Source organism: Phyllostomus discolor, chromosome 8 (genome assembly GCF_004126475.2).
Source record: "Phyllostomus discolor isolate MPI-MPIP mPhyDis1 chromosome 8, mPhyDis1.pri.v3, whole genome shotgun sequence".
Lineage (NCBI taxonomy): Eukaryota > Metazoa > Chordata > Mammalia > Chiroptera > Phyllostomidae > Phyllostomus > Phyllostomus discolor.
In genome coordinates, this window is record NC_040910.2 from 47,581,606 (window position 1) to 47,595,786 (window position 14,181).

The 14,181-nt window shown below is 49.0% G+C and overlaps 1 protein-coding gene across 1 annotated transcript; it reads right to left on the bottom strand.

The window, feature by feature from the left end:
• Positions 1-515: 515 nt before the first annotated feature.
• SLC35E1 (solute carrier family 35 member E1) lies at positions 516-12,634 on the bottom strand. The gene is made up of 6 exons (XM_028519660.2): positions 12,202-12,634; positions 11,823-11,893; positions 9,558-9,695; positions 7,954-8,079; positions 3,868-4,113; positions 516-3,393 (listed from the first exon to the last, which is right to left on the bottom strand). Exons 1-6 carry the CDS (start codon positions 12,608-12,610, stop codon positions 3,163-3,165), a joined length of 1,221 nt encoding a protein of 406 aa, XP_028375461.1. The 5' UTR covers positions 12,611-12,634; the 3' UTR covers positions 516-3,162.
• Positions 12,635-14,181: the final 1,547 nt, after the last annotated feature.

Here is a 14,181-nt window from a genome sequence, read left to right on the forward strand (position 1 = left end):
GAAATGGGCTTTGGAGGCAGATAAGCAGCTGTGTGATCCCAGACAGGTGACTTCACCCCAGCACACAGCTCCTCTGACTTACAGGTCAAGGAGCCAGCCTCTAAGAATTCACCCTCTTGGGCCTCATTTTCATCTATAAGTAATAAAACAACACAAAAGGATAAGAACTGTGTGAAAACCTGCCACATCTGGCATGTAGAAGGCATTACTCCTCAGAAATATGCTCTATAAGCACAAGCTGCCACACCATTCTTGTGTTTTCCATGTTATACTGTTCAGTAAAGGCATGTCATTAACTGTTATGTTGTGACTTCTATAGTTTTTTATTCTACTGTCTTATGAATTCACAAATCACACAGGTCCTAAATTTGACTTAGGAAAACAGGGTGCAATACTCTGGATAGGAGAACCAGGTCAGCTGCTCTTTCTACCTCTCGTTCGCCTTGTTGCTGGGCACACTGAAGACAGGGTCACTCAGAAAGCGACTCTCAGTGACAAACTGGGACCAGTCTTAATTCCCTGGACACCATTTATTTTTGGTAAATGCCATCAATGAACATACAGTGTCATTCCCACAGAACAGTCTATAGCATTTAAGTTTAAAAAATAGGTGACAATTAAAAAAAATTCACAATTTTCAGATCCTTTAATAATTTAACGTTCTCTGCCCTTCAGGCTGTTAGACCCTTAGCAATCAGGTATGGATGGTTACGTCCCAGCAGTAATAAAGGGCCTGTTGCATAATGTATGCCAAATACATAGCAAAATTCAGAGATTCCAAGTGCTTCTTCACTGGAACATATTCTGGCTTCTCTCCTTTGTAATAGGGATTTTACTCTCCCTATGATGAATGACTTAAAATATGGTGCTTAAAAATTTGACACCAAGTCAACACAGTGATCAAAACACCATTCAAAAATGCCCTCTGAGCCTCAGGTTCCCCTTCTGTAAAATGAAAGAGTTGGGTTAGAGTCGCAGGTTAGACCACACCACAAACGGGTAAAGGGAACTTGTTGCCACAAAGCCCGGTGGTGAGGAGTGTGAGAACAGCTGTGAATGTGAACACGGGAGTGCAGGGCGGGGGTGGCAGACCAGGCCGTTAGGTGGTCGGAAAACCAGCCTTCACGGTGTCGTTCTCAGCTCTGAACTGGCAATTCTCAAAAGTATGTTTTTTGTCTTTTGATTTGATGATTTGGTCTAATATGATTGTCTCATTTATTCCAGTGTATGTACTTACTGTACATTTATGTACAGAATTAAATACCCCATTTATCAATTTATAAACCATAATAAAACCAGTCATTTTCCCTCACCAGTAGATCTTGCACTGGGAAAAGAAAACAAACTAATATACAAATTTCAACAATATCGGCAACTTCATTAAACCCAAATGGAGGCATAATTCATTTTGGAGTTCAATTATATGTTCAAGGAGTTAGTTACTCTAATCATAAAGACAACCACTGTAATATCGTTGCAGTGCAAAATTATCCCCATTTGTTATTCAACAGAAAAATTCAGCTGTAGACCTGACTGCCTTTGGTGAAGGCACTCAGTGAACTCATCACCAGCAACACCCTTCAGGATTGCCATTTGGATTTCACATAGCAACCATCTTGAAACTTGGGGCCAAAGTAATTAGAAAGCAAGTGAACAGCAGACAACAAACAGGGACTCCTGAGGCTGGCGGTTCATAAACTCAGGTGAGAATGCATCTGAGACTCCTCCAGGAGTGGCGCAATGTGAGCTGGCAAAATGGAACCTCTTAAATACAAAATTCCAATGATCGAAAACAAACCAAGATATGTTACTTCCTCTCTGAGCAGGAGAATGTCTCTCACGAGGAGGTAAAGAATGACCCCTGTCCCATCTGTTGGGGACAGTGCTAAAAGAAGAAAGCAGCCATCACCAAGGACCCCACCAGCCTAGCCAGTGATCCCTTCCGGGAGGGAGGACTCAGTCTTTCACAATGCCAGGAAAGACAGAGACCCCCACCCAACTTCGGCACACAGGTCATCTTGACACGAACCTGCCAAAAGCAACTTTTTCTTGACCAAAGCATCTGATCTCACAAACCAGGTCCTAGCTTGGTGCTTGCTTCTTTCCCCTTCACCAGGACATGATTCAGACCCAGTGTAACCATCACAAGAACAGGCCATGGACTCGAAGCACTGTGCTCTTGTCTGTCACACAAACCATCGAGATGATATTCTTGATTCATTCTGTCTTCAGTGATTGTGGTCATCTGTGAGGGGCTTCTCAACACCTCATTGTTTTCTACCAAATGTTGGTATGTGTCAAGACAGGCATCAGCAGTGGGAACTTTTCTTGCTTTTAAACATTTAAAAACAAAAGGGTTTTCAATCTATAAGCCAGTCCCTATGCACCCCCTCCTGGGGACCAAGGCATAAATCCACACAACTATAAAACATTCCCTAAAAAATGAGAGATCCTCCTGAAATCAACATCTCCCCAACATCCTGTGAAGTCATCACAGCAGTGAAGACCGACCAAAAAAGACAGAAATAGAGCTTGAAACACTGAACATGATTTCCTAATGATCCCTCTCCCAGCCCTGCAGTCTCTTCCTCCTCGCTGCTCCGAGAAGAACAGTGCCCTGCTCTGCTCTTCCCTCTGGATCCCGGCACACAGCTCCTCTGACTTACGGGTCAGAGTCAGCCTCTAAGAATTCAGTGCTAACTGCAGTAGCTGTTCGAGTGGGAGTGCCTGCCAGTAACTGCAAACAGCCATGGGGCTGACAGGGAAACAGTCCACCATGCCCACTCCAGGGTCTGCATCCACAACGATTCTGCCTTCCCAGAGGGTCATCTGGAAATGCTATCTGGGAAGCAGAACAAGAATTCTGAAATACACGACTTGGGGAATAAGTCCACACAGAAGAATAAAACACGGCCAAGACCTGCGTAGTGCTGATGCCCTCAGATGACAGACTCCAGGAAGGAAGAGCATGAAGCATGAGTGGTGGTCCTCACTGCAGGGAGGGCATCCTGACGCTCCAGGGGGCTGAGAACCCCAGGGTCCTCTGAGGGTTGTGCACTGTCCCCTCGGCTGGGCTTACATTCACTGGTTGTCAGAAGTTTCTAGTACTGCTTGGGACTGGGGTGGGAGGAGTTGCAGAATGGCCCCCCAATCCTCTAGGCTCTACACATCATAGCGGTTCAAACTGTATGAGTTTGGGTAGCTCTGTCGGCTGTACTGGAAGTGGTCTGTTAAAATGTTGTTGCGGCCATATTGATAGTCTCCATGCTGGGGGAAGAGGGCGCCATTGTGGGGCTTCTTCAGCGGGCTTCGGTGGTGCTCCTTACTGCTCAGGTCCCCCGTCGTGATGGGGAGGAGGTGCTTCTGCGCTTGCTGATTCGCATCGTACTTGGTCTGTGGGGTCAAGAGAGCAGTGGGACACTTGGCTCTTTCCCCAGGACATGCACACAAGACAAAGGGGAGCTCAAGATTCACAGCCAAGCAGCCCTTCAAGGCCAATGTTAAGTGTTGACCCAAGCAGGGCTAGACATGGCCAGTGAACAGTTAATGGACTGGCCCTCCTTGTTGGCCATTCTCTGTCCTACAGGGGCCTAAAAAGGGCCTACTCAGGAGATAAGGAAATCCCAACAAAACCTCAGTAGACCCAAGAGCTATGGCTGGAACAAGGCAAAGGCCAGAGTCATCCATGTAGGAAAAGGCCAGGATGGGAGAGGCTGTGCCAAGACCATAAACCAGTCTGACAAAAGTGGGAGCTAGAACCTGGGCATCTTAGCTTCTGGTGAGGCCCCTTCTTTTCCTACCTCCACCATCTTTTGGTGCCTCCCTGGGTATTGAGGGGGCAGACAGCCTCCTCCACCCCCGACTCACCTTGTTGTACAGGAAGACCCCCAGGATGGCTGTCATCATGCCCAGGACATTGGTGCTGGTGACTGGGTTCCGCAGCATGATCAGGGACACTGTGATGACCATGATTCTCTTGGTGGCATTGGCAACTGAGTAGCTCAAAGGGCTTATGAGGTTGAGGATGCTGAAGGCAATGACGTTCTGGGCAAAGTTACAGAAGCCACTGACAGCCAGAAGCAGGAGCGTCCAGGGCCACTGGGACACGTAGGTCTACAGATGGGAGCAAGACAGCACTGTGGTCACATGCCTGTCCTGGCAGAGGTTGGGGGTGCAGAGTGGTGTATCGGGGTCATTCAGTGGGGAGCAGACCCTGGTGGATTCTAGTGTGATACAGAGCTCCTAACCCTCATGACACTGCATGAAACAACAGTTGTCACCATCATCACCACCATCACTCTCTTAAACGTCACCATCATCCTCATAATTACCACCATCCTCATTACTGTCATCAACACTACCATCACCACCTCCTGTCTGCCGAGAAAGTGGAGGCTTGAAGAGGAGAAGTCAGGTGTCCAAAGGACACAGAGCATGGTGTGAACCAAAGCCTTCATCATCCCTGTACAGCGAGGGCCAGGGCTCTGGGGTACGCAGAGGAAGGTCTGCCTACTGGACATGGTCTCAGTCCAATTGGGCTCCTATAACAGACACCACAGGCTGGGGGCTTATAAACAACAGATATTTAATTCTGGAGGCTGGAAGTCTAAGATCAAGGACATTCCATGTCTGGCACGGGCTTCTGGGCTTACAAGTGGTATTTCCTCAAGGTGTTCTCAATTGGTAGGAGAGGCAAGGGTGCTCTCTGGGGCCCCTTTAGGGCACTGATCCCACTGATAAGGGCTCCACTGTCCCCAAGATCTAGTCACCTCCCAAAGGCCCCACCCCCTAATACCATCCCACTGGAGGTCAGGTTTCAACATGTGGATTCTAGGGGGACACCAACATTCAGACCATAGCAATGACGATGCATTCTACAAATGCACCCTGGTCCTGGGAAGGCTGCCTGAGTGTAAAAAGAACCTGGCCCAGAGGACCTGGGCCTGCCCCATTACTGGAAGCCCCGGGCAGCTGCTTGACCTCTCTGGTCGAGGTTTCTTGTCTCTGCAACAGGGGATGATGCCCGCTGAGCCTGCGCAACGCCACTGCTGTGGGGATCAAATGCGGTCACGGCTCCCAAAGTGGTATGAAGCGATTCCAAGCCACATAAACATGAGAAGAAGGTGATGCATTATCAGAACTGCAGTTACTGTCTGACCTTCACTTGAATGACACGCACAGATTAGGGAGGCCCAGAAGTCAATTAACCCACAACTAACAGACAGGTATGTGTATCACAGAACCCTCTAAAGATCCCAGGCTGACCATCAGACAGAAGAGGGAGAACTAGGTAGGCCCTAGGTAGGCCAGGTAGCGGGAGACACCCAGCACCAAATATTTATGGGTTTGTATCTATTCAGGGCTGGATACCAAAAAGCACACAGCACAGCCTCCACACTTCCCCACCCTCTACAGTCCCTCTTCAGCACCAGTCCTCTGGGCCGAGGAACCACGAGGCTATACAGGCAGTGCTGCCAGGCCAGTGAACGATCTCTGGAGATGGCACGCCAGCCATGGACAGCCCAGGCTGTGTCCCAGTGCTCCAAGGACAGAGCAGTCTCCAGACCCAGTGAGACTCCACCAGGCAGCAAAGCCACAGTGTCTTGGTGGCAGCTACTCTTTGCAGGCCAATTCCCCAGCCACCCTGTCCTTGGCTGTAGGAGGACACAGCTGGCTCCCCCAGGACAGTGGACCTGCCAGGATGGGAGCTGAAGCAATCTTAGGATGGCTGCTTGATTCCATCTCTACTACCTTCTTGAGAAGGAGGGATCACGTGGTCCTCTCAAAGGTGAGCAAAACACACTCAGGTGACTTGCACAAGGCCACGCAGACATTTGCTCCTAGTTGGGGTGATGCTCCTGTAAGGCCCCATGTGTTCCTAGGGCTGCTGTTAGAACGTACAGGGCGATCACGAGAAGAAAACTGAAAAATGCCCTCAATACAAGAAAAAGCAAGAAAAGAGATCAGAGCAAAGCCTATACATACATGTTTGTGTGTATATATAGACAGCAAAGAGCTGTAACACAGGGCAGTGTAAGAGAACGGACACTCAACCTGTTGACATGATGCAGCCAATGAAAGGAATGAGAGAGGCCTAAGTATGTCAATATGGAGTGGTCTCCGGGACATGCTACTTTTCTAAATATCTAAAAAGTTACTTTTTGTGCAAAGAGGAGGGAAGTTATGAGTATATCTTTGAATAAAGCTTGTCACATCATTTGGCTTTAGAAATGCAAAGATTTGACATTCAGTGGGGGTAGAAGAAAGCAATGCCTAAAAATTGAAAAGAAACACAAGTAAAGGAACCCAATTACATAAGTTACTGACACAGACACATTACAAAGACAGCCCTTAGAACATAGTATCTCAACTGTATAGCAAGGATCGATGTCATCGACAGGTCCAGAGACTTTAAGTGAAAAGACGTATTAACGAGAATTAAGCTGTAACAGCAGCAACGACATCATCCAAGGACCTGCTGTACATTTTTCATGGAACACGTTCTAAGGAGAAGCAGAGCTGCACAGAAATCTTAAAACTTTTCTCATTGCCCCTGGGGATTCTCACTCTGAGATGATTGTACAGTAGAATCACATACATGAATAACTGGAGTAGGGTGAGCCAGTAGAAAGTGGTGCAAGGAACCAAGCATTTTAGAAAAGACACAAATAAAAAAATTCAAAGCAGTAATAAATTCTGTGATGTTAAATGAGAATTGGAAAGTTGGTATGAACTCTCCCTTCTGCCCCCAAATGCTTTTTTCCTGAGTGTTCGCTGCAAAGGCTTAAAAGCAATGACAGCCCAACAGCAGGGAGCACACATGGCACCCGGGTGGTGTTTCTAAGCACGGATCTCCATTAAAAGCAGCCTGGGTCCCCAAGGGATGGCTGATGGCAGGCCTGGGGCAAGGGTGCACAGACGGATGAGGAAGTTCTGGCGGACCAAAAGCTGCAGACTGACGTGTGCTGTCAGGAAGGCAGGGAGCCAACAGGATGGGCTCCATCGGCCAAGACAGGCTAATTAGAATATGAAAACAATACTATATACAACTAACACGACTTCATAATGACACTAAAACACATAAAAGAACTGCGTCACTCCCCACCCAAAAAGGGAAGAAACCCTTAACTTAATGGTTAATATTTGCAGCCAACACGAACTCTTTACTCTGAAAATGGTAACTAAAAGGAAAGAGAAGCATTGAACTGCCTCTCACACACTGAACTTCAAGGTAACAGGCTGGTCCTGGTTAATGATGAAAAGTTATTCACAGAGAAATCACTGCCAATCAATGTGGAAGGGAAGTTAGAACACAGAGCCCCAGTTTCTTATCTGGTAATGGGAGATAATCTCCACTGCACCCACAGGTGGTGCTAAGGTTTAAAGACCAATGTCAAGAATCCAGACATCATTAAGCCCTAATAAACAATTACTCCTTCTCCCTAACTCAGGCCTGAAAGAACCATATACACCTCCTCTTCTCACTGTCACCTGCATTAGTTTCTACGCTACTCTCTGGAGGCTGGCCTGGCACAGGTGGTGGGAAGGTGCTATTTCCTGTGCTCAGAGAGCTATAACTACAACTGGAGTACATGGAAATATGTACAGAAACAACACCAAAAAGAAAATGAGCACAGTTTAAAAAGTCAAAGTGACATCTGAACCAAGTTATCAGGCCCCATCCTGGCAGTTTTTGTCTTTCATGCCACTGATGCAAATGTGACTGCTATCAGCAGCAGGAATCTAGCATGCTAGAGAAGGAAATTTAAAGGAAGCCGACTTGACTTCCTCGACTGCACACAGCCTGAGTCATGACAGAGCTGCGTATTCAAAGATCTGGCCATCAGAGGCCCTAAGTGCCCCAAAGTCAACATAGAGGTGTAACTCCCTGACAAAGCACCTACTTTGGAACCAGTCAAGAAAAGGGTGTGTTCTTGGTGCTGGCCAACTCACCAGGTCACTGCTGACCAGGAAAGCTGAGAGGTCCACCAGGACCCACGTGGGGATCATAAAGAAGACAGCGTGGCAACCCAAGATGTTCAGCAGCCGGAGATGGTGGATCCGTGAGTCTCTCAATACCTGAAAAGAGAAAATCTCTTTTAAGGGCCAACTGACACCGTTAGTGGCAAGAAGGACTCCAGTTACCCAGTTCCAAAGACAGTGACTGGACATTAACACCAACGTCCAACCTTGACCACCAAACCTACAAGTGAGCATATGATGTGATATGCAGCTCATTCCTGAAACAAACAAAGTGTTTTACATACAAAAGACCTAGTAAAGAAAACAGACAAAAACCCAGCAACACTCGATGCTGGTGAAGCTGCAGTGGAACAGGCACTCTGACATCCACTAAATTAGTATATCACTGTTTCTGCATACATCCAGGTAAAGTATAGCAGGAACCATAAATATCTCCTATCTTCTGACTCAAGAACTATAAGACAGTCATAAGGAAGTAACCTGAGAGAAAAACATTGTGAATTATTGCATTACTTACAATGAATAGTTGGAAATAACCTGCATTTGCATTAATTGTGGTACCTGACAAGAGTGTGATTGTTACAGAAGAGCCATGATTTTTAATGATGTGGGAGCATGAGATGTTACAACAGTAGATGAACAAAGCAAAATTCTAAAATGTGTGTATAATATCACAACTCGAAAAACTATGCAGAGAATATCCCTAGCATTAATAGTTCTCTTTAGGGGACAATACTGGGACTTCACTCAACAGGGTGGAAACCCCTGGGCAGGTGGGTAGGTCTCCTTCTTCTTCATCTCCAGCACCTACTATAGTACCTGGCACATAGTAGGTGCTCAATTCTGATTTTTTTCATTGAGCTTTTCTTTGTTTTTTTTCACAATGAGCATTCAATAACTGTATAAAAAAACACAATATCTTGTAGTGCTCTTTCTCACACCTGTACCTTTCCCAGGGGCTCTTGCACACACGCACTCTCTCTCTCCCCTGCTCTCTCTCTGGGGCACACCCACGACTTTCCCCTCTTCTTCCCTCATGCTCTCTCCCTCTCCCCTAAGCTCCAAGGGCCCTGCTTTTGCCTCTGTAACTTGCTTCCTGAGCCCATGCAGTCTAGCTGGTTCACTTTTCTTAGCTCTGCGACTTCCTAAATAAATTTCACTTGTATTTGAAAATTAATTAATTACTTAAAAAAAAACCCCGCCCTAGCTGGTGTGGCTTAGTTGGTTCAGCATTGTCCCTGCAAAACAAAAGGTTGAAGGTTTGGTTCCCAGTCAAGGCACATGCCCGAGTTATAGATTTAGTCCCCGGTCCAGGCATGTATGAGAGGCCACTCATCGACGTTTCTCTCTCTTTCCTTCTCCCTCCCTTCCCCTCTCGCTAAAAACAAGTAAGTAAATTACAAAAAAAACCCCGTAATCTCTTTTAAAAAATTAAACAACAAATAAAAAAGCAGCAGAATGATAATACAATTTTTTTTGCTCCAACACCAAAGAAATCCCTAATTGGCTACATTTTCAAATGCCACCCACACGCCCCTAAAATATCAGGCATACCATAGACGGTGCCAAAATACCTTTTTGGAGAAAATATTCTGGAGTGAGAAGCACAGTGTGGCAGCAAGAGCACTGATGAGCCCCCACATGTCGAACGACAACTCAGTGACAGTGGCCAGCAGAACGCCGCTGATGATGGGGATGAGTGACAAGTACACCTGTGGAAGGAGAGCGGGAAGGGCTGATGGTGGGCTAGAGTGGGGCTGGGCAGCCCAAAAAACACCAGGGGAAAGCCCCAGCTGCTCTCTCCTCTCTCACCAAAGAGATATGACCTATCCCTTCGGACAAGTGTTAGTTGTGACAGCAACACTCTGAGAGTTGGGGGAAGGCAGATGGTTATCAGAGTACCTGGGGTAGGGCTTTGTCACTGTGGGCAGCCCTACTCCTTACACTATCACTCCCATTAACAGCCCCTGCTCAGGGCCGCAAACTGGGACTGCTCCTCACAGACCTATTCAGCTGCTGCCACCAACACACCAGGGCTTGAAATTCTGATTTTCCGCAAGGCTGGTAGGGTCCCTTTTCCAACATGCATTTACCGCTGGCTGTACCCCCCTCCCTTCCCAGCCCAAATGCCTTCTCTATCTGGAGAACTCCTTCCCCTTCAGGCCTCAGTTCACACACCATTCAAGAGAACTTTCCACACTCACCTTCCTATACCCCTCTACCCTGTCAGGTTCCTCTGCTGGGTATTGCTGGGTGCAGAGATCTCTGCTATTATAAGTCTATGTTATATTGTCTATGTCCTGCACTGCTTTAGGGCAGGTTCTTGTTCATTGCTCTACCCTGGTGCCCAGCATACACCAGGCACCTAGTAACTGCTGGCTGAATGGATAGGAGGCCTTCCACAACATCCAAGCTTTCCAGGGCCTGGTGCATGGAATGGCTCCTGAGCTCTGCTGACACAATGGCTTCCAATTTCCGGAGAAATGGAATCCATTCCTGATGTTTAGTTCTTCTGACTCCCAGCTCATCTCTCTCCTACAAAGAACACACTTAAAGTACTGTGGAGATTTTAGGACGGGGTGGTGAGGTCCTCCCACCCCTCCCCCTGAGGCAGAGCAAGGCTCTGAATTCCACCTTTCACACTACTGGCTATGGCTCTCAGTCATGTTATTCCCCCTTACAGTCCAATTTCCTCCCCTGAGATCTGGAATGACCTGCCTTATCTTCATCATAGGGTGGATCCATACTTATTCCATCATCATTAGATTCCTGCCCCAGTCATTCCCTAGTGTTTCCTCACTGGGTGAAGTTTCCGGCTCCTTGCCCAAGGTGGATCCAATGTCCTGTACAGCGGGGAAACCTGATAAGCATGCTGTGATATCGAGTGATGCAGCTGCACACCTCCCGGGCAACTCCGACTCAGGAGACAAGTCACACCTGACATAACTCTGGAAGCAGGCAGCAGAGCACACCCAGGTTTTGCAGGGGAAAAGGCAGAAAAAAAAAAGTCAGCCAGAGGTGGCCCAGTTTCTATAAGCTGATCCAGGGCACTGCTGCTCTGAGTTACATAAAATACAGGATGCCAGAAACCAACCACGAAGAAAAGAGGAGCTCTGTCCAGCATGAAATGGATTCCAGCTGGAAAACAGGAGTCCTACTTTCCCTTAAAGACATGGGCAAGGCTGTCTCTGGCTAAAGCCACAGCTTCTCTCGCCCCAAGTCAGGAAATGCCCTGGCTTGGCATATGGAACAGACCCTGGATTGTGTCCAAAGCATCTTCCTTATGCAGTCCTGGATTCTGTGTGTTATTTTAACTTCCATTCTCAATTCTTGGCCACTCTTATTTCGAAGACATTGATGAATTTTGCCAAAATTAGACTCCTTTGACTAGCATCTCACTTCTGACCCCAGAAACCTCCAAACTAACCACGCTGTTTCTTGTAAATAAATGAAACGCCATTCCAGCACAAAGTCAGATATTCTATCCTGGGCCCCACTGGAGGAGAATGAATGCCTGGCTAAGATGGGACCAGGTCATCATATAGCAGATACTCTGGGTAGGAAATCAAAACAAGAAGGAAAATGGGACCAGAGAGAGAGGGCAGCGTCTATGAGACCACACAGGAGAGACAACTCAGGAACACACACCCCATTCACCACTGCTCCCAGTGATTTGAGAAATTTAGCAGCAAAAGGACCACCAGAGGCTTCTAGGCTAATTTCCGTATTTGACAGAAAGCCAGGCAGCCTGCAGGCCAGGAGTGTGGACCACGTCACCAACCAGGCAACTTCCAGGAAACCCTTGGGGTCCCCACCTGCCCAGAGCCCTCCTGGGTTACCTTTGTGCTCTGCTTCTCTTTCATGATGATCCGGGACAGGAGGACCACCCAGATGGGCATGGTGGCCTTGACTGCAAAGAGAAGCAGGGGGCGCTAAGGTGGCCGCCCTAGGCCCGGGATCCACCCTGGGAGCCTGTACCCACTCCTCCGAGGGTTGGGACACCTTATCAGCCCCTCAAACCTCTTCAGCCCTTTTCTTTCTATAGGGCTCCCCCCTAACCCAACAGTTGTGGTCCGGCCTGCTAGGCTCTCAGTTCCCTTCTCAGCCCCAACCCTCCCTGAGACACCAGTGCTTGTCTCTTCCCTGCTAACAGCCTTGGCGACTCCCAGCCCAGCGTTCCAGGTGGGACACCACCCCAGGACAGGTCGCGGCACCCACCGGTGTGCGCGTAGGACACTGGCACCTTCCAGATGCTGACGTGAGCCGACACAGACGCGAAGTACTTGCCGAAGGCGAGCGGCAGCACGTAGCGTGGGTAGAAGCGCGGCGGCAGCAGCGGGCCGGGCGACGGCTGTGGGCCGGGCCCGGAGCCCGAGACGGGCGGCGCGGGGGGTACGCGCCAAGCGCGCAGCAGCGGTGGAAGTCCCGCGCACAGCGCCAGGATGTGGCATAGCGACACCGTCACGGGGAACGGAAAGGCGCTCAGGATCACCTTGTTGACTACGTTGCCGCCAGCGCTCAGCGCGTACCACAGCAGGCACAGCGCCGCCACCCGTGCGCCCTCGCGCGCCCCGCCGCCGCCACCACTCGCCGCGCCGGGACCCCCCGCACCCGGCGCCGCCGCCATCCTACCCCAGTGGCCGCCCCTTCCCGCCTGTCCGACGGCCCGACGCGGAGCTGGGGCGGGGACAAGAGGGGTGGGCAAACCAGCCAATGCCGCTCCCCATTGGCCGTCGCCTCGCGTCACCGCCTCTCCACGAGTGGACTTCCGGAGGAGGGCGGGGCCTATCCCGGAAGCGGAAGGAGACAGGGGCCAGGAACAGAGCGGGACTGCAGAGCGGTGAGCTGGCCCTGGAACCGAATGGAATAGGTGGGCGCGCGAAAATCTCGCCACGCCAGAGTGTATAAGCCGACCATTTAGCTCGGGGGCCGCTCCTCGACATCCGCGCTATACAGGCGTCCTCAACCAGATTCCTGATGGGCGGGCAAGCGGTGGATAACGAGGGTGAAAGACTAAATTGTGAAAAGCTAAATCCTTTCTGCAAACTAGGGGCGGACTCCCTTGGCCGGTCCTCGGGAGCACGTCCTGGGAACTGCCGCGACGTGCTCTGTGCGGTACGTATGACCCTTTCCTTTTCACAGATAGACAAACCGAAGCCCAGATATGGCAGCCTCCTGGGGCACTGTTTCCAGGGCTATGGGAGAGAAGTGTCGTGCCCCGGCTGCTGATTCCCCAGCAGCGGAGGACAAGACAGTGTTTTCAGCAAGATGACCATGCATTACTTAAAGGACTGTCTCATTTGCCCCAAAAGTCATGTACTAACAACTTTGCCGGGCGCGGGGGGGGGCTGTTAAAATTCTTTTATAATGTCCCTGGCAAACTAGATAGTGGCAATCCATGCATCTCCAAAATGTTGAAGGGGAATCTTAGCTTAAACTTGGGTTCTCAAGTGTAGTCGATATCTACCCTGGGATTTACTGGATACTCAGACAGGAGAGGTGGTCCCTGCCCAAAACCCAGTTCTAAGGAGAGGAGATACTCATTGGACACCAACCTGAATCTTAACGTCTCCCAGCTGTGCAGACCATCTTTTGTCACAGAGTAACGTCACTTCCTCAGACACCAGCATGACATCAGGGCTGGCCACATTAAGGGTGAAAAAAGTCACAGTGGAACTAAGGAAGTACTTATTCCACAGCACAAATGGTTCCACTGAGATGCTTTTAAAAAAACTTTTGTCTTCACTACTCTGGAATAAGCACTTACGTTTCCCAAATGGGCACATGCACATGGGACTAAAGTGAGCCACACAGCTGGTAGATGGCAGGGCTGGAGTTCAACCTGACTGTCCTCAAAGCCACTTCACCCACTGTCCTTTCTGGGGTGGGTGTGTCCTGCATGAAGGCTATGTCGGTGGCTCTGAAACTATTGTTCTGGATGGACTGAATGTGCCTGTACCTCTTGGTTTGTCTTGTGGGGTTGCCTCTCTTAAAGGGTAGCTGCTTTCTTATCTGTGAAATTTAAGTAGCTATGTCCAAGATGACCTGTTCTGGAGTGAAAAAACTAGAAAACAAAGCTTATGGTTCCAGGGACAAGGGTGGAAACTTTACAGTCAAGGTAGAAAGGATTTTTATTAAAGAAAAAGGCAGTACCAGCCAGGCTTAAGCTCCTGGACTGCGTAAGAAGTTGGCAGCCTG

Coding starts and splice junctions, on each gene's coding strand:
- SLC35E1 (XM_028519660.2), bottom strand. CDS start 12,610: ATGGCGGCGGCGCCGGGTGCGGGGGGTCCCGGCGCGGCGAGTGGTGGC. Junction 11,894..12,201: donor AGTGTCCTACGCGCACACCG/GTGGGTGCCGCG, acceptor TTCTCTTTGCAG/TCAAGGCCACCATGCCCATC. Junction 8,080..9,557: donor AGAATATTTTCTCCAAAAAG/GTATTTTGGCAC, acceptor TTCTCTTTTCAG/GTATTGAGAGACTCACGGAT.